The sequence below is a fragment of the Lepisosteus oculatus genome, chromosome 10 (genome assembly GCF_040954835.1).
Source record: "Lepisosteus oculatus isolate fLepOcu1 chromosome 10, fLepOcu1.hap2, whole genome shotgun sequence".
NCBI classification, from domain to species: Eukaryota; Metazoa; Chordata; class Actinopteri; order Semionotiformes; family Lepisosteidae; genus Lepisosteus; species Lepisosteus oculatus.
In genome coordinates this window covers 40,251,914-40,279,206 of record NC_090705.1, presented here as the reverse complement: position 1 = coordinate 40,279,206, position 27,293 = coordinate 40,251,914, and the positions used below count along the sequence as shown (strand labels likewise).

The window sequence follows — 27,293 nt, the reverse complement described above, 5'->3', positions numbered from 1 at the left end:
TCCAGGTATGTGCAGCGCCACATTGCCATTATTGCGATTCCGAATGAGGCAACCGAACTTCTGATGAGGTGAAGCGGCTCTATTAAATTGTAAACAAGCAGGGTTGTGAATACGTCTCTTTTAATCCAATAGAGATACTGCTCTCGACTTCTAGACAGTTTTGCCAACAAATACTACTTACTTGTTAACTCTGCATGCAGATCATGTTGGAACATTCACGCAGTGAAATGTCTGATGCACAACCTGTACTTTTTCGCTCGATATTACGATGACTAGTGAGCAGGAAGGGCTACTTCACATCGCAATCCATGGGAACTCGAATGCGAGTTTGCGATAAGATGGCAAATATACAGCACTTTCAAAGTTCACGGTTTTGTGCTTAATTCTGAATTTGTAAATTTTTATCATCAATTTATTTTATTACCGAAATCTAATAACTGGACTGAGAAAATGGGACTGCAGTTCTCCTTTAAATCCCGTCGTCTCCAGACTGATGTGAACGGAAGTAACTTCAATTTGTTATACTGCATTTAGGACTGAAAACAAGGGGAACTCTCATTCAACGTGAAGAATTATCAGAGTGTGGATCAATAGAGATCTTCAGATCAATAAGCTATCAACTGTCCTGAACTGCTTCTTTCAGTTTGTGATATTTCTAATGTTTTCCTTTCAATTGAACGTCTTATTGTTATTACTTGATATTAATATATGCTCAGTATAAGATGGTATGCGTTTAGAGTATGTTGCTGGCAGTCGTGACTCACTTGGGGATGGGGCTGTACTAATGTCTCTGCTTGTAAACTGCTTTGCTCTTCAGCTGTACTCTCTGAGGCTGTGTTAAAACAACCGAGCAATCTTGGAAGCTCTAACAGGGAGCTACTGTACAGTAAGTCAAGTGCTAGGAGCTAAAGGAAACCTGGATTTCTTTCAAGAGCTAGGATCAGTCAGTCTAGACTTACTGCCTCAATAAACTGTGGAAAAGATAGTCGAGAATGAGAAATAGTCTACTAAAAGTCAATTATTCATTTTTTGGTTTTAGAAAAATACAACATTTCATTTGATAGTACTGAGGTCTGCATTCATCGTTAACGGGTCAACACAGGAGCACCATTTATCAAATCAAAGTGCACAGAGATTGAAAGATCACAATAGAAAATAACATCGGCCTTCAAAACAAAGAAGAGGAGAGTGTAATGTTACCCTGCCTGTATCTCTCATGACGTTCACGCCAGTTGTGAGAAAGCGAGGGGTGGAACTCAGTCTTTTTAAGACTTGACAGCTGAAGTAAAACAGAGTCTTGCACATACATCTACATTGCTCGTGGAAGTCCCATTTCAAACGATCGCAAGACGTGACTGGGGTGGACAAAAAAAACCAGCCGGTGTTACTCACAGTGCAAGTACATTTGACACATTGATTTTCTTCCGGGTGGAACTCATCCTGTTCTCGATATAGCCTCCCTGCAAAGACACATCCTGCAAGAGAAAGACAGCTGATGAATGCTGGGATCACATGTAGAGTAACCTGGGGCCCATATAGCTATTCTGTATTCCTTTATGACTTATTTTTTCCCCCGAGAAGGCTAGAAAGGGAAACCTTGTGCGACTTCACGATTAATCAGAGCCAGCAGGATTTAAATAAGCAGTGACAATGAAGTAAGGCAGTTCTTTTGGGGTTGTGTAAAGTAAAATACAATCTTGCATCAAGCTTTACTGTGTCTTGAAACGGTGCAAGATTTCCTCCCAATCCCAGATAAGTGTTATTAGTTGTCAGACTACAGAGTAGAAGCCTTCAACCCTGGTGCTGGAGAGCCCCTGTTCAGTTTTTAGTTACTGGTGACCTGTTTCTAAAGACTAGCAACACTTGTATTTTATTGGTGACTCAAGCAAGTAACTCATGTAATCAAGATAACTCGGGTGCTTGAGGCCTGAAAGGAATCTAGATTTTAGTCACGAAATCTCTGACTTACTTAATTCAGTAAAACACCTGTTTTAACTGCTCACAAATGTTCCATATCTTTAGAAACTGGGTGATTTAATAGTGACCTACAAAACCTTCTAGACTGAAGCTGGTAAGGACCGGGGTTGGAGATTCCTGCTATACAGATTTCATCAAACTCTTTTTTCATAACAACAAAGAATGACACTGTTCTCAGCTCACAGAGTACCTGGACATGTTGGGCAGCATCGTCCTTTTTGAACTTTGGGGTTCTTACAGTGCACAACACACTGCACCTCTGATTCTGTGATGACACCTTCCTGTTGGGGAGACAGTATAAAGATAGCTCACACTTCTATCTTTCTGAAAGGAATCAACAGTATCACAACTGTCAGTTAGTTCTGCATGTACTTCAAAAAGTGCAGAGACCTAAACCAAAGCCTTTTATTTTTAAACAAGGAATTCGTTTTGGGATTTTCTTACCTGGAACAAAAACAAACCAACCAAATAAATATTCAGATGTTTCTACAACACATTAAAAAAAAAAAAAAAAAACCATCGGCCATTAGGGACACTGGTTTGAAAGGCATTATCTTCATTTTCTGTCATTTAGGTTTATACATCTTACATATACACAATAAACGGATGATGTCCAGAATGTGATTTCAAACATTTCAGGTTTTTGTTTTAAAAAAAAAAATCAAGAAAATTACTTTTCAACTACTTGATTCAGTGTATTCTAATTTCAAAGTTGGGCTCTGATATGAGTGAAGCCAGCCCTTAGTTCGTGAATGCATTATTTTTCTGAACACACAGCTGACGAGCATTTTGGTGATTAATTGCTGCTCAAATATCCACTCTTCATGATTGTGTCTTTATTTCTGGTTGGACTGCTACACGGCATGCTAACCAGCTGTTCCAACAGAGTTTCTGAACAAAAATTAACTTGATTGGTAAAGGAGAAAAAAAGCAGTGTTATGTTTTCTAGTTCATTGGTGAAGCATTCTATTATAGTCTGTCTGCCCTGATGTGGGGTAACTATAAAGTTACTTAATACACTGTTTCATAACTAAAAGCATTCCTAGGAGGCAGATTTTTATAGCCTTAGGGCAACGTTTTCTATGTCAACTTTGATTTTTTTTCTCCCTGTAAACATACACTTTACAGTTCTTAGGTGTGTCACCCAGATGAGATGCCTGAAAACAATTTCTCTCCAAATTCGTACATCACCTGAGATTCTGATACGTGAATTGAATTGAATACACGACTACTTGCAGTGCTGCCTTCTGAAAAAGAAATGTGGGCGTTCGAGGAATGCTGTCGTCATGCTCTCAGTGTATGCACACATAATTCCTCTGAAATGTTTCAGATATCCATACAGCTGATACTAACTACGCTCCAACTCTCAGCTCCTCCACTGTTAGTCAGAATACATGCCTTGAATTATTTGGGAATTTCAAACGTGTCGAAGGAAGAGAAAGAGAACCTCAGACCATCTACCACTGCTAATTTAGCTTTTTTAATATACAAAATAAATATAATTCTCCTTCTCACCACCAGTATACTTTCTTATTATTTGAGAACACATGTGCAGACTCGTGTAATAATGAGTTCAATCCAAAATACTCATCGGCAAGGGGGCCAATTAAAGAAAGAAGGAAATGAAACAACGGGCAGCTACAAGGGACAGAAGTGAATCCTCACCTTGCCTGATGGAAACGGACCATTAGTGCTGTTCTGGCGCTAAGGTCTAAAATAGAGCCCAGGGAGGACCACACTCTAGGTTGGACTTTACTTCTGTGCAGAGTATGGAAATGTAAAACCAATGTAAAGGCACCGATACGTCCTGCTTATCAAGGGGACAACATCTCAAGTGGGCTCGGCAATGAACTCAGGTTTTGTGTAGACCGTATGAACAGTTGTGCAGTTTCAGAGTGGTGCCGTCTTGCAGGCAGATATGCTCATTCTTGATAGGAATTTTAGGAATTTGTTGTAGTTAATTTAAGTTTCTAAAAACAAACGTATAAATACAGTGATCTTGTTGTGCTGAGTCTTCCTTTCAGTCCTTAAGCACAGCCATAATCTAATAAATGATAAAAGACCGACTGAAGTTTGTCTTCTATGACTATATTCTTTCATTTATAATAAACTCCGGAATAGTTATAAAAACATGGAATGGTAGTTCCAGATTAATCAAAAAGTTTTTTCACAGATTTTAATTTTGTATTGTACTTTGGAAATTAGGATACTTTAAAAAATAATGGTCTTCCAAATATTTTCAAAAACTCTTCATTAAAAAGAATTAATATTATAGTAGCACATCTGACACTATACCTTTACTGCAACAAATAAACTAGTAAGCAAAACCGCCGTTGTTATCAGGAGTCAATCAGTTCCTAAAACATAAGAAGCGTTCCCTGGGCATCAGATTATTCTTTTAAATGGAAACACGCTGGTAAACAAATTAACACAGCAGGCAGAGTAATTAAGCAAGAAAGATGTTTCTCTCAGATAATGACTGTATTTTTCATTCTTTCAGGGACAATTCAAACACACGAAATGCACAGCATTATATATCGTTCTCCCCTGAAATGCATTTATAAATTCCACTTTCTCATACGTTACATGTTGCTTAAATATATTTTTTAAATTCCCACAAAATTAGTTGCAAAACAATTTTTTATAACTTGGTATATTAAGTTTAATTCTAATACCAGTTTTCTAATACCTGGTGGGTTTAATAGGATATAAATATCACATATAGTATATATATATATCACATATGCGGTAAACATGTTTGAAATATATATTTTTAAATTCAAAATATTATAAAACATACATTTATTATCTACTATATGCATATATTGTACAAAATAATCCATTAGGTAATATACTGTCCATGTACTATGTAACACTTGATAAAGAATACTGTACTAAAAACACATAAATCAAGATATATTTGTCTGAAATTATATTTTAAATGTATGAAAGTTTAAAGCAATATATAATAAAATATACTTCCACATTTTTTTTCATTTTGTTAAAATATGTTTTATGCAATGCCAAACCTAAAAACACATTCTGAATTAATACAATAGCTATACAATCTATTTTATATATTTGAGTCAATATATTTTAGTTAGTTTTACTTATTTTAGTCCATGATTAAAAGACGAGTATATAAAAGTCACGATATACATGATTTTTTCGCCGCGTTCTGGATATTGGTGCTTTTTGTGTATCAGTATTTGGAGATTTAACTTTCCGTCAGTGAAGACTGTATTTCATTGCATGAACTCACAGCGGGTGATGCCTATTGATTATTTCATCAACTCTCCACTGTCCCAAGTCTTTGCACACAACAGGTAATACAGCTTCATAATTATTTTGGAGGGGCCGGTTAATTTCTTTTCATTTGCTTCTTATTGCTGAGTAAATATCACATCAGTAAATATCACCTTCAGAGTCAGCCTAGCCAGCTGAAACGAAGCTCCTCACAGGCAGGAGAAACTTATAATAGGTGGACAAAAAAACCAACTAGGCCTGGTCACTCCACAAACATTAACCTGCGTAGAGGCCTAAGATGTCGCACTTGCGTGCTCTGATAACCTCGCATCATGCAGACAGCAAAACGCTCGATCTCTTTAAAGTTCAGTTGTAATCACTTTCTACTCCAATGCCCCTGCAGCCATTTGGATTGCCTGACATTTTCTTTTTTGTAAATAAGCCCTTTTTTTTTTTTTGCTGAAGACCATTTAATTGTGCTGACAGCAGCTCAATATTTAATTACAGTGAGACCTTGGCTGTCCCTTCTTTAAACTTCAGACACCGAGGAGTGCTTCTTATTAAGAGAGCTCCAGCTGCAGCCACTCCCTCTACTGACTGACCCCCCTCTCTGCAGCTGGCGGGCTACCAGGCCCGAAGTCTCATCACAACAGATCTGCGCAGCCAAGACTATAAAATACCGAAGCTTGAAACCTGGCTGCTGTGGCCAAGATGGGCTGTTGTATCACCCCAGACACCACACTCCAGATTTATGGAAAGGGCTGACAAGAGATAGAGAATGAAGCAGTGAGTCACAAGAACTGTGCTGAGCACCTAGAACTGCCCTACCCCACCTCTGTCAAGAATTCAAACACACAAAAGATTTCACAGGCTCTGGTCTCACATCCCTGGAACTTCTAGTGTGACTGACAGGTGACAGGCACACACATGATATTATTCAACATAGTTTCACTTCAGAATATCCTAAGCGAATCTTGGAATGCAAAACTAAACAACTCTTAAATCTGAGATGTATACCTAAACGAGTCGGACATTATGTTACAGCTAGGTGGTTGGAAATGTGCCCATACCAAAACTAATACATTTCTGAGTGGTAGTTCTGAATAAGACTTGCTCAACTTCTGTCATCCTTCTCTGTCCCTTGATTATTAAATTTTTTCCACCACTCCAGGTGGTCAAACGACTACGACTAACTGGCTGGAATGAAACTCCTTCTAGTAGTTCAGACTTATTTCATGTTTCATTGCATAGTCTACTGGCACAGAGCTTCAAACTGATCCATTTGCTTGTGATCACATTTGCCTAGAGGCGAATTCAAAGAACTTAAGGTATGTCTGTGAGTCATAAGTAGCTTCTCAGTTCGCGACTGTTCCCGTTTTACCCTTAAGTCAGGGTTTCTTAGTTTATCTTGCCATATGTACTACATAAAATGGTAATTTATGGGTCTCCTTATTAAAGCTAGAATCAGGAAGGAGGCCGTTCCTCCTGGTGATACATGGCTGCATCACTTCATCAGTTCAGGTTAACATCTGCCTCCTTCTCAAGATCAGCGCAGCACATTTCCAGAACAGAAGAAAACAGCCCCTGTCAGATATAATCCTGGATAGTCGGCATCCTGAGGCCTGACTGGAGACGCAGGAGGAGAAGCCTAATCCAAGCAGATGGACAGGCCGTGCTGCCAAGTTTACCTGGCCCGTCTCCCAACAGCACTCGACAATAAATCAAGCTGCAGGCTCCCCACCCACTTCAGAGTTAGCGAGAACTGTCAGACTGGCCTGGGACAGAGCAGCAGAAAGACGGGTCCTCTTGCCCTGACAGGATTCTAATATCAGGAACGAGACGCAACCCCGTTCGCTCGCTCACGGAACGGTCGCCGGCCCTTCCCGGAGATCGGTTCGGACAGCGAGCGCGAGGCACGCTGGGTAATGAGAAAAGCGGTACCTGACATGAGCGCGTGGTGCACGAGAGAGACGAGACCTGCCACTGCGTGGAACTGTTGTAGTATCTCCCTTCGATCTGGCAACCTAAAGACAAGGGGGAGAAAATGACTGGCGTGCTTCAAAGCAAACTCTTTCCTGGTTTCCGAGTCCCGGGAATCAGAAAAAAACAAATCAACACTCAAACAGAGGCCCTGAATCAGGCTAGGCGATGAAGCACCTGATAATGGCACATTTCAAATCCAGTATTTTCCGACTGGGTCTGACTAAGAAGAAAGCAAATACCTGGGCAAGCTGTCGGTAATGCGGGTGGGTTAAACTTTTAATTCAGGCGAATGTTTCTGAATTATGGCGCAGCCATGACTATCAGGTAGAAACGAGGTCAGTCCATTCTGGCATCACAGAAATGATGCGTAAAGATGGTACACCTTCATAGTCCTTTCAACACGGAGGCATGCTTTTTTAAGGCTTTTAATCCAGTCTTCATCTAGAAATTAACTGTTTATATCAGCAGTAAAAGCTCCTCTCACTCAATCATTTTGCGGACATCTGTTACTTTTCAATATGAGTTCCGCTGAATTTTTCCACTTGCAATGAAAAACAAAAAGGTTGTTTTTCACATATAATAACCTGCTCCCCCATACAGAGCAGATGCACAGGAACATGTACACATCAAAAACAATAAAAAGCCCAGTTCATAACTTACTATATTAGGTCATGTTCATGTTGAAAGCTCTACTTGATTAAAATAAAGCAAGTAGTTATGCTTATAGATGTATCTCCAAAAAGCTCAGCTTCAAAAGCACACTCTCTCATAAAACGTCCTTTAATTTAACCATAAAAGTGTTGAAAAGCTGGCACTTACGTGGAAGAATAATGTTTCACTTAAAAAGTTTACTCTTTGCATTATCTTTTATTTCCCCACAGTTGTAATAGAGCCCTGTTGGCAAAGCCATTTCAAAATATCTCAGCAATAAAGGAAACATCTGTCTGAAGGTCAAATTAAAGTCAAAGTTTAGAGGTCTACCTGGAAAACTGCCTTCCTTACTCTGTTGCAAGACCCCCGTTATTATGAAACATAATTCTTCATACTCCCGGCTGTCATTTTAAGTGTTTACTAACTAATAGAGAGAGGAGTACAGTAAAAAGCACATGGTGTTCATATACTAACAAATCGAGACAGTAATCACTCAATCTATGCATCTATGTTCTTACAAAAATAAAGTGCATGGTTTTTGGACAGTGGTTAAATGTTTTTTGTATTGTACATGGCAGACAGTGATATACTCAAGAATAAATCTTACAACTCTTGCACTAAAACCCCCTCCTTACACTGTTCGAGTGAGACCTCACTTGCTTCTCTGTTTCTAATGTGACATCATTGCAGCAGGACAGTTCATGTCCCCACCCAGCTCGTGCAACAACAGCTATCTTGCAAGGTGCCATTGTGTCAAGCATGCAGTGAAGGCCTTATTCCCTCGAACATCTGTGAGATGAGTCGGGAGGTTCTGGGTGGCAGTGGTGTCTGAGGTTCAGAGACCAGTGAAAAGTCATAATCTTGAAGACTGGGACCAAATCCCACAACACCACACCTGTAACCTGTATTGCTTCCTACCACAGCCACAGGTGTGCACCAGGTTACAGGTGTGCCTGTATGCTACTGTACCTGTGCCTGTGACTTTCACAATAGAATACCCGTTGATCAACCTTGTTGGTCATAAATGTGAATCAACATAATGACTTTACCTGTGTGGCCATCTCAAAAAAGGTCAATTTGCCCACTATGAAAAAGATTTCTTGAGAAAATCCTTGTTGCTTTAAAGACTCACATTCTTTTAAAAAGGTTCATAACTCCATGCATCAGATCCGAATTGCACATACACAAGTACTTGGTCACTCAACAACAAAAACAGCAAATAAGCTCAGTTTCAATACATCAGATTGTGTTTTTTTCTCTGGAGTCGTCTTTTCCCTAAACTACCATCAGAAAACATTTCTAAAACCAATGGGGGAAAAAAATCAAACGGAACAGAGGCAGTTTACATGACATTAAAGCAGATCAGGTTTTGATTGTTTCCAGCTGAAGACAGAACTAGGTAGGAATTCACGTAAGAACAGACGGAAAGCTTGCTGGTGACAAGATATTTAATATAGATATAGATTATCTCCTAGTTATTTTGTTAAATTTAAGAAAATACAAAAAGTCTGTAAATAGACAAAATAAACATTATATTTTATAATGAAAACAGCACCGGAGATTCAGCAATCATGATCAAAACGGCATCAAAATAGATTGTCTATCGTTCAATAGTTCTGTAATTTTTTTAGCTTATTTTTATCTAATTAGATGTCATGCACATGTCCTTCTTTATTTAAGTTTGACCACAGGCCGTCTCTGTATCTATTGTGATGCCAAGAAGTCTATTTGTTGAGACAGAAGTGTTTCTATGTCATCTAAAGATAATCAGGTGGGTAACAAGCATCACAGCTAGCCATGCTCTGTCACTCTGCAAGTCCAAAGGCAAGACATTCTGACAGAGATCACACACAAAACACAACTACAGGTTCAGTTTTAGGAACATGTAACATTAGGATATAGGTTATATATATTTGAAAACACTTGATATTGAGTTATATAAAAATTATATTTCGAAATTAAAGAGTGATAACTAATACTGTTACTCTAGTTCTAGAGATCAGAGATACTCGGCAGTTTCACAAGGGACCGTTGATGGATGACTGTTGAAAACAAAGGAATATATCAGAAAATCTTACTTCAGCGGTGGGCTGTACTAACACTTCATATTTCAATTTTACAGAAACCCTGAAGTATCCTTCAATGACTTGGTCACTATATGGAGGAATAGTAACTGCTTGCCTCCCAGCTCCCTTTATATACAGTAACCAGTTTTTCTCTAGGAGCCACAAAGAACACATCCCTCTGTATCTGTACTAACATATTCAGACTGGCTTTACCCTGTGACTAGCGTTAACGGTCATCATTCTCTTTTAAGAAACAGGTCAAGCAGCTCACCAATGACATTTAGCCCAAACGTATTCATTCCCGAGATGCCTGGTTGAATCTCTCTTTGATGGGTACGTCTGAGTCTGGACTCCAGCAACGGTCACTTCAGCTGTTAAACAGTCTCCAAAGTCTTGCTGTGAAGATGGTTGATTTGTTGTCCTTATCTACACCATTAGCTGCTCAGCTCTATATCATTGATGGGGCAGCACATTCTTCCAGAGCCTGTTTGATTGTAGATGTCCCAGGCTTTTATTCTGTAGATAAAATTTGCTAGTATGTCCTAATTCCCAAAGGTTTAACATATGACTTTCAATAGTGTCTTGACATGGTTTTGGTTTGCACACGGCTTGTACTGACTTTTATTTAAGTTGGCTGTTATTTAAGCCCATTGTTGCTGCTGTTGTTGTTCTGTGTTTAGGTTTGGAGTTCCCTTAATGTCTTTGTACTGGAACACACATGCAAATAAGCATTTCATTGCACTCGTGCATACGACAAAAAAACTGAATTCAACTGATGGGTTTTGATAAAGCCTCATTTTTGGCATATCGCGTAAAGTTTGAAATAATAAAACTTGAGTATAACCTAATGCAACGTTTGTAATGTAAAAGCAGGGAATGCATCTCTTTCAGAAACTATATTTACAATGTCCTTGCCATGGATGCTCTGTGTACCTCCTCCTCCTCAGATCAGGTTATGGCAAAGAGTATCACTTCTGTGAAAGTTCAAATTTCTTCATTTCACGCTGCAGGATATCATTTCTTAAGCCCAATACATTCGATATTTCATCGGCAGCAGGCACGTGTTTGGGCGTGAACTCTGCTTGCTTCCTCTGGGAGATCACTGGCAGGAGCACGTCGAGTCTTTCCAGAAGTCTGTTTCAGTACAGACTTCTTTCAGTCTCATCAGAGACGGAATACACTTTCTCAATTTACCACGGCTGTTCCTGTCTCACTGAAAGGTAAATGCTGGTCTTGCTGTGATCAGTCCTTTAGCTGCAACCTTCAACATAACGTGCGCAGACAGTCACACTAGAGTGTGTCTTTCGTGGCAAAATACAGAAAACGGAAGTGACTAAAACACAAAACAATATTCTTTCGAGCATGCAAATATAGCTGTAGGCACAGAGGTATCACTGAATGACAAACGACCACATGACACAGTATTTAAATGTGTTTTTTTTTTCATATGCTGCATACAAACAAACCTATCCAGACAAGAAATTAGGTGATGTACCTGATGCATAGATCACATGAAAAGGCTCAACTTTTAAGTATTGGAGTCGGAGGTTTTTTTTCTTATTTTCTACACGATGTACCACCATGAACGCTGATGAGAGTAACTCACAGAACAGCATGAAAACCCACTCACTCTACCAAACGTAACACCAAAAGTTATTTTGTAAAGTTGATCGAAACTCTACCTTTGCAGCTTTCACAGCAGGCACCCGTCTGCTTCACCACTAGGGCGCAGTCTTCGGATATTGGTGGACACTTTTCCTGCTTACAGTCAGCTTTTTGGTCCTAAATGGAGCAAGAAAAAAACATCAAGAGATATAATTAGGAATCTGCCTTTCTCAACCCTCAAAGCTTAATTACTGGGGGACTTCTATCATCAGTCTCAGTCGTGTATTTTGTAAGAGGTATCCCTTTGCTTTGTGATGTTCCTTCATTAGCTTTTTTTGCCCAGACTAAATACATATTATCGAAAAACCCAAAGGTTTCACCTAAATGTAATCACAGTCCTTACTGTTACTTTTAAGCAAATAAAAAGTTGTGTGTGGTATCTCTCTGATGCCTTCTCTGTTTCTCCTTCAGAGAGATGTGCCTTTCTGACTGCCGAATTTAACCCGGACTCAGTCATGTAATCTGAAGTTTCCTGTTTTGCTGTGCTTGTAAATAGACAATCCCAATGTTGTGTAACACAGGGAACACCAGAGCATGTTTTGGAAGATCTTGCCTCAGGACATGCAATCAGTATTGCAGTTATTTAAATACCTTACAAACATACTGCTATGCAAATCCAAAAAAACAAAGGATATTAATAGATGTGAGATGCGTGACTATAGGAAACTCAGACCTAGAAACTACTTATGCTTTTGTTCCAATGGATTGCAATTTCAGGGCGAAAATAGTGCTAACAGCATCATATAGTAACATGGAGCAAAAGGCTAAAGTCTCACTTCTTATTTTCTGCCATTTATCTTTGGATGAGAACTGATTTCCTCATCTTTTATGAGAGAGCCAATAGTGTAAGCTGGGGGTTCGTCACTCCTCTGGTTTACAGCACACCAGTCATCATATCCTAGTCAAGGTCAGTGTCATAGAAAAGGATTGGTTTTCGTTAGATGAGAAGTCTATCTATCGATTTTATTTCATAAAAACATAGCAGTCAATAAAGTAATTCATTAGTGCACAATATTAGAGACACTGATGAGTGTTTTTTCCATTGGCAGAGGTATCTATAACAGCATAGCAATGGATTAATAGCCAGGCTACTGTTTCAATGTATTTGCATACCATGGCTCGCCTCGTTATTTTGTACTGATGGCTTTTGAGAGCACTTTTGTTTATGCATAGCTGTACTCCTGTTTCTAAACAAGAAATGTAGTAGAAGATGTATTAACAGATGGTTTCTCAGTCCCCCAGAACAATATGCAATGTGGTCCTTAACTAAATGAAAAGGCAGAATTCGGTACTCCAACTAATCTTCATTCTTCAGTACCAATAGGTGCTGTTTCAGCTGATTAAAGATGCCAAACAGAACTGAAACAGCATGAAGTAAATTCTACCATTTTTATCTAGATACAGTATTGGTTATTACTCTATATATGGCAGAATTAACTGCTGCTAAGGTACGTTATCATGGTGTCATTTTATTAAAAAACACTGTAATGTAATTATATCTTCTCACACATTATCCAATACCAATAACATTCCCGCTGTCCCGATTTTCATAATGGCATTAAACTCATGGTGACCAAATGCAGCTTAGTCGGAAGTTCTGAAACGGCACACATCCATATTCATTGTTAAATAATAGGATTGATTAAAAAAATAGAAAGTTTCAAATGTCTAGATAACATGACTATGTTCAGGTGTACAAATAAACAATCTGGTCGTTACTCTTCAGTGACTCACGCTAGGCATTCCCTACAACGGACTTTCAAGTAAATCAGCATCTCTGACACGTCATGCCAGCCTTGGTTCTCTCATATGGTGATTATAGGCTAATGATCACTAGATGGCGACAGCTGAGACTTTTTACTACCATGCTGAAAATGTCACTACCCTGAGCGACAGAACATTTCAGAATAATGGGATGGAGATTAATGACACATCTAGGCAATATTCGATGCTATTTTACAAATTTGTCAAACGAACAACCAAAATGTTTATATATATATATTGCGCTTATTGTACAGCCAGGAAGAGAGTTTAGAAGAATCCCGTGTTTATCAACACATCAGTCCATTTTCTAACTGCCTGATCCAACACAGGGCAGTGGGAGAGCCAGGGCCCATCCAGACAGGAAACACCCGAGATGGGACACCAGTCCATCGCAGGGCACACACAGACACGGACACACACGACAGGGGCAGTTTTCCCAGTAGCCAATGAGCCGACCAGTATGTCTCCGGACTGTGGGAGGACACCAGAGCGCTCTGAGGAAATTCACTTCAGACAAAACATTCATTTTCACCTATTGATTTTCCTCAAGGGAAGCCTAAGTTCGCACAACAAATCAATGTCTCCTCCATTTAGGGCAGGCAGGTCTTGTCTCTTATATACAAATTTCCAGATATTACAATATATTTTAAGCTTAAACACACATTTAGTCTTTGATTAATGTTTTCATATATCACTTATATTTGGACTATCATTTGGTATTGCACTGATACCAAATTAGTGCTGGATGCTGAGCAGTGCACATTCACAGCAGTGTAAGTGTAGCTTTGTGCTGCTACACAATTATCATTTATTTACAACAAAAGTGAGAATCTGGAGATTCGAGCTGCAGCAGGGAGGAGATTGAAACAACACAGCCTTCTGCCTGAGACTGAACAGACGTCTATAAAAGAATTTCATCCTAAAAGCCTTTACCTACAGTACCCATTCACCCTCTGACTTCTTGTAACTAAAACAGAGCACAGGTTTTTTCCCAGGATATGCGGACTCCACACTCGAGTGTCACTGAGCATGCAATCACGTACCCAACCCAATCATTTGGATCGAGGAGAATCTAAATCACAAGATTGAGCCCAGTGGCTCATACTGACCCCCATAAAGGATAATCCAGAGTGGTCAGTGAGAAAATCCCATTCCTCCATTAACATAATCCCCCCGGTCTTTCTGCCTGCCTGTACAAGCATTCATGTAACCCTGCCTAGCCACTCTTTAATACCCTGTGTGTTCTTCAGCCAGGAATTTCTCTCCCACAAATACCACTGGCTTAACATGGCTGGCACACGTCTGCTGGTAAAATGGACAGCACAGCTCACAAACATTAGTGGCTCTAGTTCGCTACTCCATTATTCTGTCTTCATTGCTGTGTCTCGCTTTAAGGGCTGCAGTCAAACGCAAAACGCCAGCAGATGTTCAAAACGAAATTAGTCATGACTAATTCTAAAACATGTCCTTAATGTCGTGCAGCTCATCTGTTAGATGGAGACACAGACCTATTCTGCAAACGTAAAACAGTGTTACTGACTTTAAAGCAGCCCCGTATTTTGTAATTTTTTGTTTGCAGCTGTAGGTTTTAAAAGTTTATTTTTCAAAAATTCTTTTGCACAACGCAGGATAAAGGTTACTGCTGCCACTTCGTTTCAGACCAGCTGTCAGGCACACTGTCGTTAAAACATGGTGAGCTGAAGGTCTACAAGCAAGACACACAACACACTTGCTCTCTGCCTGTGGGAGCCTCACCCCTGAATGAAGAGCAGTGTTTTGTGGGCAGATTCATATGGAAATTGTAAAGTGAAATGTGGTTCTTGGATCAATTAGCTACACGCAACCAAATGAGACGGGACAAAATGTTGCCCTTGTTTGCAACCTCTGACATTCTTATGGTCTGCCTCAGTATATCCTTACAGTGGTGTGAGAGAAAAACCCTCCCTGTCTTCTTCTGAGCCGCAGAAAGAAAGCTTTCGGCCTCGACACAAATCATTTCTCTTCTTCCTGTTATTTTAAAACACTGCTTGACATATAAGGTTTCTGAAGAGTAACCCAAATAGGCCCACACAAGCAAACAAACATAATGCACAAAAGACTGTTTTCAGCTAAATGTCTTACCAGACAGACACAGGTTATACAGGGGTTGTCTGTGATATTAGGGATCTCCAAGACTTCTCCTTCATTTTCACAGCTGGCTACAGTACCTGTGGGAGATAAAGATCAATATGTTGTTGTTCATTGTTTATATAGCCCAATCCCAGTCTACGAGTTTACACTCATGTGCAAAATCAGATCGCTGATCGAGTGTGAGTGTAGAACTATACATCAGTGCCATAAAACCACAGTGCTACATCCTAATCATCTGCAGGCAAAGTTCATCATGGGCTGATTCACGTAGATCCTGAAGTGCTGTTTTTCACATTTCCTTCTTCTTTAGGACGTAAATATATTCTGCAGTAATAGATTAAATATATAGTCCTACTGAACGCAATGATGATAGAATTCTGTACTATTTCTCTTATCAAATCTTTGGTCCTAATTTATAGTGAGCTGTTCTGAAAGCAATGCAAAATATCAGGCAATCATGTCAATCAGCAGCCCTCCAATGGAAGGTTTTTACCAAAAAAACACAACTGTGTTACATGTGGACAGCTTCTTTGTATTTAAGCTAAGGCTGCTGATGCCCAAAGAGACACGTTTTCCTTGTGACCCAGAGCATAGTGAACAGCAGTGATGGTGCACTGACCCATCGGACATTTGCAGGAGCTTGAAAGAGACCTGTAGTGGCGACAGCATTGTGTTACAAGATGGGATCGTCGTACACAGGCATTCTGATCTCAGGGTCATTGTTAGTGGCAGGATTATGGGTGTGATGTACATAACTGACATCGCGCTGTCTGTTTGCTGCCGGTACGAATGGCTCTTGCCTTTAGCTTCTGTACCTTGGCAGGTCACCAAACCCATTGGGACCGGTCCAAGCCCACAACCCTGTCTGATGTCAACTCTAGTGAACAGTTTAGGAACGGGAGCTCCCGAATGTGGGTCTGCAGGTGCTAATCCTTCTTGTGCACCACTCCTTGGATCAGCACCACTTGGCAAAGACTGGAGAAGAAACCAGCAAGACAGTATCAGGTGTTTGTCATGGGGATGCACTGCAGTCTGCAAGGCCAAATTCCATACTCCTTCCTGTGACACCATTGGGCATGTCCAGGCTTTTTTGGGGGGAGGGGGGTTATTAGCGATTGTTTTGACAAAGCTGTTTTGCTGTCAAAGTACACCTTCCATTACTTTTAAGTCTTTTTTTTTCCCCCTTAAAAACTGATTACACTTTACAAAATTGTGTAAGCACTGACACAGAGCTGAGCTTTGACAAGTAAATGAGATCCCAAGGTTTGGAAGTTACCTTTTTCCGATCTTGTAACTGTCATGGCTAAACCGAGCGGCTTAATGCTGATGCTTCTTACAGAAAGCAGGGAGAGAGAGAGCAACACATGAGCAACACAAGTCTACTTGAGGCCAGTATCAGACTGCCGTTTGCACGGGAGCAAAGGCGAAGTTTCACAGGGGCTGGCTGAGAACAGCCCCAGAAGCTCAGTGGGGTTATTGCCATCGTCTTCCCTGCCAGCAGACAACGCTGTAATGCCCTAACCGTCTGTCTTTATATTGCACAGTCAATGAGAGCAGAGAAGCTGCCTCTTACGATTTCTGACACCTCCCTGCACACAGGACCATTGGCATAGTCCAACAGAAGGCTGGATAATCGTGCAGAGGACCTGGAGGTTTTGTGGAGAGGTCCTCCCAGACCGCTCAGCTGTGAGTACCTCCAAGGGCTCAAAGAGACCCACCTCACTAAAACCATGCCGATCACCCGCGCTCTGCAGGGATTAGATCTAACAGTGGAAACGACCACCACCGAGCACCTGTGTGCGACCGGGCAATCCCAGACATTTCCCCAGCGCTGAAGCGCGTTAGGTACGTCTCCAGACGCGTAAAAAGATATTGAAAAAGGCACTTAAGCAAGTCTTAACGGCGACGTTTTGGCAGAGGAATGCTGTAAAAACGTCCGCTCAGATCGGGGGTTCAGGGGTATGAGACTAAAAAATTATAGCGGAGATGTTTTGTGACAAGCAAGACCGATTGAATCTAGGCGCTGGCTGGAGTTAATTTAGAGATTTTTTATTTTTACCACCTCCCCGCAGCGCGATCGATTTCGGATAAGTGAAGTTCTGTGCAATTGACAGGAACCCGCACACGTAGATTTCCACTCATAAGCTACATTTTCCCATCAATCCAGGAAATGACTCCATAGCTTCAGAGGCTAATGTTCAATTTACAAGACATGTATATCGTTAGTCTCCGTTGCCTGTGGTGAACAGAGAAAAACCTTTTTCGAAACTTAATACTTCAACTCGCCCTAGAAAGGACTTTTCGTTCAGATATCAGTCGAGGTGTAGAGGGCTTCGTAGAAATGTCTGAGGTCTTCACTAGCCTTTGGCCTGTAATTACATCCCAGGATCGTTTCTCTAATTAACAGGTTGCATAAATTAAGTTCAGTTGGCACAATAAATCGCAAGCTTTATTAGTGACAAAAACAGCGATTAACAATACATTCTAGGCATTCTTAAAATGCCTTGTCAGCGCCATGCTTACTCGGATATTTAATAGGATACGCTTTTATTTTAATTGTTTTCACTTGACACGGGTATCAAGTGTTTGCTTGCGAAAGAAATAGTAGCGTATTTTTTTGTTGTGCTTGCTAAAATGTGCAGCAGGCAGTCTAACAATAATTAAATGTTGAGTATCAGGATTCCAGACCATTTTCGTATATCTAGAATGGAAAACTGGTAAACTCATTAATTATGATGGAGGTAACGATATAGGTTATGGCGTACATATTAAGGGATCTCCAAATCTCATTGTAACAGAGGAATCACCGGGTGGAGTACAGAGAATATACGAACAGCGTTAAATTAAGCGAAAGCCAATGAAACAAAATAAAGAAAACATCAGGAAGGTGATTGTTGACTGCCAACTCTTTTTTCTGCACCTCTTGACACCTAATATCTAACATTATACGGAACGGAACAGAAAAGTGTTAAATTAGTTGTTGTTACAGTTGACATTTTCTGCAGACCATCATCATAGAAAACATATATCTAGTCTGTGTCATAATGCATCTATTAATACACATCAGAAAGCATCCGTGTTTTCTCACGCTTGGCGTCTTGTGCTTACCCATGAGAAACTGAGAGGTGGACGGCGGTAGCTGGAACAACAAAAACATCATGTACAGGAGACTGCAGGTGAATCTCACGGAGAGTGTCTGCGCCCGCAGCGGCACCGCCACAGCGCCAAGGCAGCAGTTCATAAGCATCCCAGTTCGGTCCAGCTCCCGGATTAAAGAAAGAGACATCCTTTCCCGTTGGGCAGGCGGAATCGTGGGTGAATAATAGTTTTTTTGAAAAGATCGCGAAAGCTCCGGCAGCGCAATCTCTGGGCAGCTGTGTCAGAGTCGAGACCCGCGTCCATCACCTGCGCCTCATCGTCCGCCAGCCGGACCGCGCACGGCGAGCGCACAAGCTCAAGGCGAGGTCGCGGCAGCGCTTCATTCCGCGTCCCGGGGTAGTCAGTACAATGAACGCATGTCCAGAAAAAAAAATCAATCAATCAATTCACAAAATTTCGAAAGATACGAGTTCTGACGGGGGGAGAAAAAAAAATCAAAACAATCGAGGTAAGAAAACAAGAGTGGTATTTAAAAAAAAAACCCGTCCAGGGATACCATAGACCAAGGAGAACGCAAAAGCGCTTTTAAAGAGCTGAAGATGCTCAAGGCGATGGCGGTGGTGTAGATTAGCCGTGCAACCAGCCCCGCACAGAAAGGGGATGTGTCTCCGCGATGAGAGACAGAGAGAGAGACCAGGTCAGGTAAGACTCAGCGGTGCCCCTTTCACTTCCAGACGTAGTTTTCAGGGCTGCAGCCTCTCTCTATCTCTTCGCCACCCCAAAAAAAAGACAAGCACACGCGTATCGGAGGAGTGAAAGCGGAGCGGCTCCAGTTAAACTTTCGCCGCCGCACGGGGATCCACCTCCTCGCAGCGAGAGATCGGCCCCTCGATATTTAAATCGTTACCGCCAGATCAATAATCCAACTGCTTTGACGTCCAGCACGCCCGCCCCCCCTCGCAGCCCGGCCGCTGGTTCCTAATGAGCCCATCAGCGCAAGGAGCCGTGCCCTCGCCGGCGAGATCCACCTCCTGACTGCCGCGTATCTCCGGCAGGGCTGAATACACAACTGTTTCTGTTCAACACGCCGGCGAGGAGTGAAGACGCTTCTCCCAGCAATATACAAACGGCTGTGCCCAAGCTCTTCTCCTGATCACTGGGGGGAGATCAAACTGCGTGTTATCGCGCCACACACACACACACCTTCCCTCTGGAGGTTTTGTTCTTGGGAAGTCTGCGGCCGAGGAGTGTCTGTCTTCCGATCACGCTTATCGATCCCTTTGAACGTTTCAAATTCCATCTTTTCACGGGACGCCTCTGCTTTCCCACCGTCTCCGCAGCCCCACGTCACGAAACACAAGCGCACTTTTCTGAACCGGACGAGGTGGATTGTCAGCAATTCGGCGTGTTTAATGAAGCTTTTACCCGGGGTCCCCCGGAATAAACTATATCTGGATCAAATGTCACCTGTAAACTGTACCAACGGAAGATAATATGCGCTAATTACTAGAACAATGTAAGATCGGACGATTTCGCTTTTCTGACACGTTTCATTTCCCCAGTGGTTGCCTTAATGCGCTGTCTCGAACTGGTTTATGGCCATTAAAAAAAAACAAACATGATGCCATTTATACACGGGAGACATATTAATGAAAATGATTTAGAATATTTTCACTTCGGAACCTAGTTTAAAAAACAAACGTTGACCCCTCAAAACGTTTGATATAGACTGTAAGCACCCCTAAACTTTTGTGAATACAGTCCATATCAACTGAAGTACATATCAACCACCTTTCGTGCTCTGTTTTAAGGCAAAGTATAACTACACAGCATTTTCTAGACTGGAGAACTGGGATTATACTCAACTCTATACGGTATACTCAAGCGATGATTTTCACGATAAGGTTACATTTAAGAGGTTTTAAATAGAAAAAGCATGCATTCAATTCGTCAGAATCTTTGCGTGGTTACTGCATTCACTAGTTGCTACTAAGAGCAAAATGTTATTAATTGTATATCTTATTCAGTTCGGGTACAATTTGTATGTTAATTGTGTAGGCATAAAAAATATTCCAGATGCAATTGATCACTGGATGGCGACAAAGAGCACCTTTATGGACAAGTGTGGAGAAGGCAGATACCGCAGATACAGTTCAGATAACATCCTGCATTGAGGGCGTTTAACACAGAAGAACTTACACGTGCATGGTCATCGTCAACATTTCATTGTAACGCAGCTCAGAATGACCACCTGTGTGCAAATTAATTTACTTCCCAGACACACTGCGGCTCTTGGTTACACAGGTTCAACCGAGTTTGAAACATTGAAAAGGAAACACTTGAATGTGAACCAACATAATTCTTTTATTGCTCTCATTTTATAAACCCATATCTCATGCTGAATGCGTTTGTACTCCAGTTATGACATATTGGTTAATAATCATGTATTGGTTGCATTGAGAAATATCCTCAAAATGAACTAATTAGCTAATATACATATGAATGAAGTAATGGCACATACAAAGCGGAGTATCTAGACAATTCTACGATAATCAAATTATAATCTGTGGCTGGTAAATGAATATTTTGGAGAGTGGATACATAAGTTCTCGTTGTTCTTTTTCCAGTTATGTAAGACTAAAACAATGAAAAGTGACTCACTGCACTTCTTCCAGAATACGTTCAATAATCTACACAATTTCCTATATCGCAGGAAAGCTCTAACTATGGGCTGAAATTTAAAAAAGGCAAAAAAAAAAGTTCTTTTGTCCTTATCGTCAGTTCCTCAGTGCCACCTCCTGTGAAAACGGAGCTGGGATCTGTAGGGCTGAAGACAGGAATAAATGCTGAGTTCGCCCAACTACTTCTATTTAAAAACCTAAAATTAATCTGAACTTTGCCCTCCACAGGTGAAAGGTTGGAACATTAAGTGACTTCTGCACTGCCCTGTCCACTTACACTCTTTACCCCTTTAACCTGTATTAGCAGTGACTGGGAGGTTTATTAATTGCAATAAATTTAGGGTCTCCTCAGTGAGCCATCAAACAAAGCTATAACATTTCAACTGAAGACAAAAAGAAAAGAGGGAATTAAGTGTATCACTGATCATGTCTGAAATGTGGCAAGAAGACTGTTCGATGTTTTGTCTAATCCAAACTTTTATTAAAATTTTCTTGTACTTAAACATTGTGGCACTGTTACAATGGTATATTGACAAAAAGGGTACAACAGAAGCCCTGTATATTATACAAAAACAAATGATGTTTGTCAACATGGAACAGACTGGTTTTAAAAAAACATTTTAAAAATACAGATATACTGTAGATAGGCAATTTAAAAAAAAAAAGCCAAACAGGTCTTAAGCCCAGTGATGTGTAAATAAGGGTACGTTTAAAATAATGAAAATGACACAGAGCATACCAATGGTTTGAACTGAAGGTATTTTTATCAGAAATTTTGTACTTTATTCATAGACATTTGACCACTGCTGTTGAGAAACTCGAGTACATTGCAAAACTAAACATCTGCAAGAGTTTTAAAAAGCATTTTAAGATTCCCTAAACTCATCACCTGGTTTTAAACCACATTTCTAGTGTTTTGCTTTAAATTGTGAAATACATACCAGCTATTTTGCCCAAGATCTTACAGCAATGTTTCTAAAGTGTTAGTTATAATGCCATTTATTTATGTTTAATTTATATACTGTACATCTCAGAGAAGGTGGAAGAGACAAAGACTTTCTTTAGTTTTATCCATATATCCTGGAAAACAGTTGTGAACACCCTCTGAAGTTTTACACAAGGCAGGGGTAGAATTTATCTGAAAAGCTTTTATTAAATTAAAAATATAAAAGGTTTACGAATGTGTAGTAGTGAAATGCTACTCTCCTGAAATCTGCACTGAACGGACTTAATCTGGTTCCAGATTATTTTACAAGACACAAACTCAAGTTCAGATGTTGTTTTTGTCAGCACGCGGTGATTATTGATACAGCAGCTTGGAGAACAATGCTCTCCACTTCAGCTCACCATAACACACAGTGAGGCTTCTGTTTGAAACGACTATTTCTCTCTCTCATAAATCCAAACATGTCACATTTAATTAGTCCGTTTAGGGTGCAGATGAGGATCTGGAAGTTATTTTAAAAGCCAAGTCACTTCAACGTGTCACGTTTCCAATATTATTAGTCCAGTTGATAAACATGACCCCAGCATGGTCAAAAATAGGACTTCTAAGGTTGCAAGGGGGTTAAATCAACTCTCTTGCACACATTTAATCATTGAGAAAATAAAAAGGGTCAGAACGGTAGAGTTCAGTGCAAATGGAACACTATTTCAAGGTAACAGAGCACAAATAATATTGTTTGGATTTTTTAAAAAATATTTTTAATACGGATTCCAAAAGCTTATTTTGGAAGCATCGTCGCTCAGCATCTCAAAGTTGCAATCGCAGCAAAAAAACGAGCAATATCCAGAAGGTAACGTGGGAGGTCCGAAGAGGCTCCAGATATTATTCTTAGCCATTTTAGAATGGGGAGTATTCATTTACTGTTCAGTGATACCACATGTTAAGGGCATGAATGAAACTGGTATGACTGGCTGAAAAGACGTCAAATAACTGCATGTAGGCGTAGCGGTTAGCAGAGATGGATTATGGAATGGGAGGTTGTGGGTTTGATTCTAGACGGGCACATGTCTAAAATAAATTCTCTGAGCTTGGCTGATGTTTTTCTGGAGGATAAATGGGCTTTGATGTCGCACATCAATGGAACACATTTTTTTTTCTGCCTGACAGCCCATTTATTTTTCAACTATTTATTTTACAATCAAAGCTGAAACAGTTCTTGCTACCCCTAGACGGAGACAATCTATTCAGTATTCTATCCACTCTTGCTGTACTGCTGCTGACCTTCAGGACAGCAATTATTAACTTAACAACAAAATTAAACACTACATACATCAACTAGAAAGTGGAGCTTTGAGCTACACAGAATTCCTCACACTTACTGTACACTTAGGTAATTCTATTCTTTTTCAATACAAATAATATTGCTTTTGGCTCTAGATGTGCGGCCAGGCTGAATGCAACAGCAGTGTGATGAAGGAGCACCAACAGGCACTTTCTTTCTGTCGGTACCTTAATTAACTCACTTTACTGAATGCTCCCTGTAACTCTAACTTCTCGAAAAGAGTTTAGCAGACAGGAGCTTACACCAACTTTCAAAGAAACCTATTTTGTACGCCAGCATGAGATTTAATTAATACAAAAAGATGCGTCATCTTAAAATATCTAAATATATTTTATCTAGCTTGAATGTCAATGTACATGTATATCAAAGTTTTAAAGTCCCTAAGATTTTTACCATGCTGACACAATGTTTTATTAAACAGATTTATAGAAACATGTAATTGTGGCTCTGGATCACTTTGACTTTAACAATCTAAATGGCCAAACTCAGTATAAACTCGGCCACTAGTTCTCACTACAGACAGTCCCAAAAAAGACAGAGGACGTGTGGTGCTGGTTTTCTGTGACTGTCAGATTACTACATTACAAAACACACAACGAATACCACATCAATCAATCACAGTGATGCCATCTTGCCTAATTCCCTGTAATATATTACCAGTGGGCATTAAATCAGACCTTTTAGAGTGGACAGAAAGTGGAAACAAAACAGCAATTCTTGTAACAAGTAATTCAACTAGCAAAGAGATATAACAATTCAGGATGTTTATACACGAGCATAACACTGTATTTGTCATGGAAATGCTTCTCAGTAATTCTGAGACACCAGTGCAGTAGATTTTCCAGAAGAAATTGATTCAACGCACAGAATTAACCTCTAAGCAAGCTTTCTTACAACCCTGCATGCTGACAGAGCTCCCAGCGCTGGTTTTAATATATACTTAATAAACACAATCTAATTTTTCTCAGCTAAAGGATCCTTAAGAATACAGACTAGCATAACTTGTTCTTTCAGCCCTTGAATAAAGATTGCTACCATTATATCATTCAATTTGTTGGTGGATTTTTTCAGCATTAACAAAACTACAAGTATTGGTCATGGATTTTGAGATCAGTGAGGTAAATAAATAAGCATTAAAGACAAATAAAATACATTTCAAATCTTTTACTATTTTTTTATATATTTTTCTAGACTTATTTGATGGTGTGGATCTTACTACTTTTATTTATAATAAATATTGCTGTGTTTAGACACCTCTAACTAGGAAAACTGCACTGTAAAAAAGTCACTTGCTTTTAGTTACAGTACTTACTAAACTGTTAACAGTTAGTGCTCTACAAGCATTACATATAAAATAGTCTTTCTGTATTTATATAATAGTATTTCTGGAAAAAATATCCCAAGCTATTTCTCAATGGGAATGCATATACTGTATACTGCCTGATTTGTTACCAATTAGTATATATTTTTTCTTGTTTTCTACATCTAAGTACAGTATTTTCTCAAAACTACAAGATGCAAACAAAATACATTTGCAATTCAGATACAAAGAAGGACTATCAAGAAGAAGCCAGCATTTACTAGCCAGATTTCAGTGTAGTGTGGTTAAACTCTTTTGTGTTTACATATGTTTAGACATTGAAAGGCAAGACAAATACAATCAACAAGTACTGTAATGTGTTGTGTTTTTAATGCCTTCCAATACAGTATATACAAATGTATGTACATGTTTATTATATATAAGTATTATATGTTCAGTAGATTATTACTAGAAGAGGAGGTTTAAAAAGGCATCAAGGGCAGCAGCTGTTTTTCATCCTAAATACTAATCTTCAAAAGACAGAGAAACTGTACTGGAATGCAAAAGCACTCTGAAGAGTGGAAAGCAAGAGATTCAGCACAGAACAAGTGGGATATGGAAATCTTTTTTGTTGTTGTTGGCTAATACTAGAGGCTACTAAATGATACGCCATCAAATTATATTTGTAGTGTATTCTAACATCAGCAGACATACTGATTTATCTTAATGCTCTACATAGAAAAACACCATATACCTGTACTTTCATCTAATGAATAAATGGGGAAATTAAAAAAACAAATTTGTAATCACATCCTCGCTATGTGGAAAACACCTGAATTGATACGCGTTTCAAATAATACAGTAGGAGTAAAAGTTAAAAAAAAATCAAAAACAAAAGCAATTCTGTATGCAAACACAGATACATAGCCTTTTTTCCCTACTTATTATAATAGCCTGTACACCTGTCTTCAAACTAAGTTAACTGAGAGCGTCTCAGTTACAAAGTCATAGTATCATGTATGACACACATCTATTTCTGCTCAAACAACTTTGTGGTATGTGTGTCACTGCAGTGTGAAAACTTCACTATTGATGTAACTTGTTGCTGTGTTTAATCCAAGATTATTTAAAAAGAGCTAACATTTAAAAATTTCTTAAATTGGGCTGCCAGGAGGAGGGATATTACCGAGACAATGAATGGGTTACGTTGCAAATAATGTTCTTACAGAGTCCTGATACCAGTATTTACAAGATTCAAGCAAACCTTTTTGTTGTTTGGTTATTTTACTTGGGGAAAAAAAAACCCACAACAGAAATAATATTCAGAGGTTGCATTTGAAGTGGATCCACTCTCCAAAATGCGTTTGGAAGTGTGAAACATTCCCAGAGACTTGCTCGACTGCTGGTCGAGGAATGAGGAATGAGAAGCCAGTGACAGTCAGCTCCTCAGCCATCCTCTGGCACAGTCCGACTGTCCTCTCCGGTCTTCTCTGTGGGATCTGGAAAGCAGACACAGTGCCGAAGTGTTATTCACTGCAATGAGGCACATTATATTAAGCAGAATTCATGCAGGTTTCCTGGACATTGACAATTTCTTTTACTACCTTCACACTGTTTCATGTGCTACTTGCATACAGGCTAATATATTAAATAAAAAGGTGAATATAGAGAAAAAATATTTAACTCCTGTTAAGAATTTGCACAGCATAGTTCAGAGATAATAGTTCAGATTAATTTAAAATTAAATTTAATTTCAGCATGTAATTCATGTAGTCTTTGTCTTGTCTGGCCTTTGGCTTTTACAGTCAAACCAAAGATAATCTCCTGTGATCCTTCTACCCAGTAACATTTCAACAGATCATTAGAACATGCTAGAAACACATTAACAAAACCCAAGAGGCATATCCACCCTGATGTCTTTTTTTTTCTATCAAAATCTATATTCCTGACTGACTGTGTATAAATCTCTTTCTATTGATTGTCTATACAGCCCTCCTTATCTGCGTAACCCACTCTTGACTGTGAATCAGCTTTAAGTGGCCCAACACTGGTGCACAGACCAGTATACTTTGTATACTGTCAGGCTGCTTCTATCAGCACCATCAATTTCAGCAATCAATCAGAAATAATAGTTAAAACCATACATTTCTCGTACATTAATGATGTGTAACACCATTCTTTGTGTTGATTTGTTGAAGGGGGAGACCTAACTAAGAAAACACCTGTGTGTGCACAATTTACTTGTTTTCATCTGTAGAGATTACAGGACTATTGTAAAAAAAAAACACACTGACAAAGAGAACTATTTATGGTTTAAAAACTAAGCACAAAGTAAGGTATCACATGTCATCCAAGCGCTATTGTGTTGACTGGAGCCTAGATACTTCACCTAAATTAACCTTCTTAGATGTAATCTTTGATTTATTAGTTCATATTGTTGGAC

General features: G+C 39.6%; 1 protein-coding gene across 5 annotated transcripts in view; it reads right to left on the bottom strand.

Moving 5' to 3' along the window:
- The window catches only part of LOC102683743 (BMP-binding endothelial regulator protein), a 186,864-nt gene that overhangs the window by 15,183 nt on the left and 144,388 nt on the right, over positions 1-27,293 (bottom strand). For 3 of the 5 annotated variants that reach the window (XM_015357052.2, XM_015357053.2, XM_015357054.2), the window contains one exon: positions 21,722-26,349. In XM_015357052.2, coding sequence (XP_015212538.2) covers positions 26,297-26,349 — 53 coding nt within the window. In that variant the 3' untranslated portion in view covers positions 21,722-26,296. Of the gene's footprint in view, positions 1-1,392; positions 1,476-2,167; positions 2,259-7,164; positions 7,248-11,605; positions 11,706-15,473; positions 15,560-18,590; positions 26,350-27,293 lie in introns of those variants that run through there. The other 2 variants (XM_069195204.1, XM_069195205.1) reach the window with 1 other exon arrangement.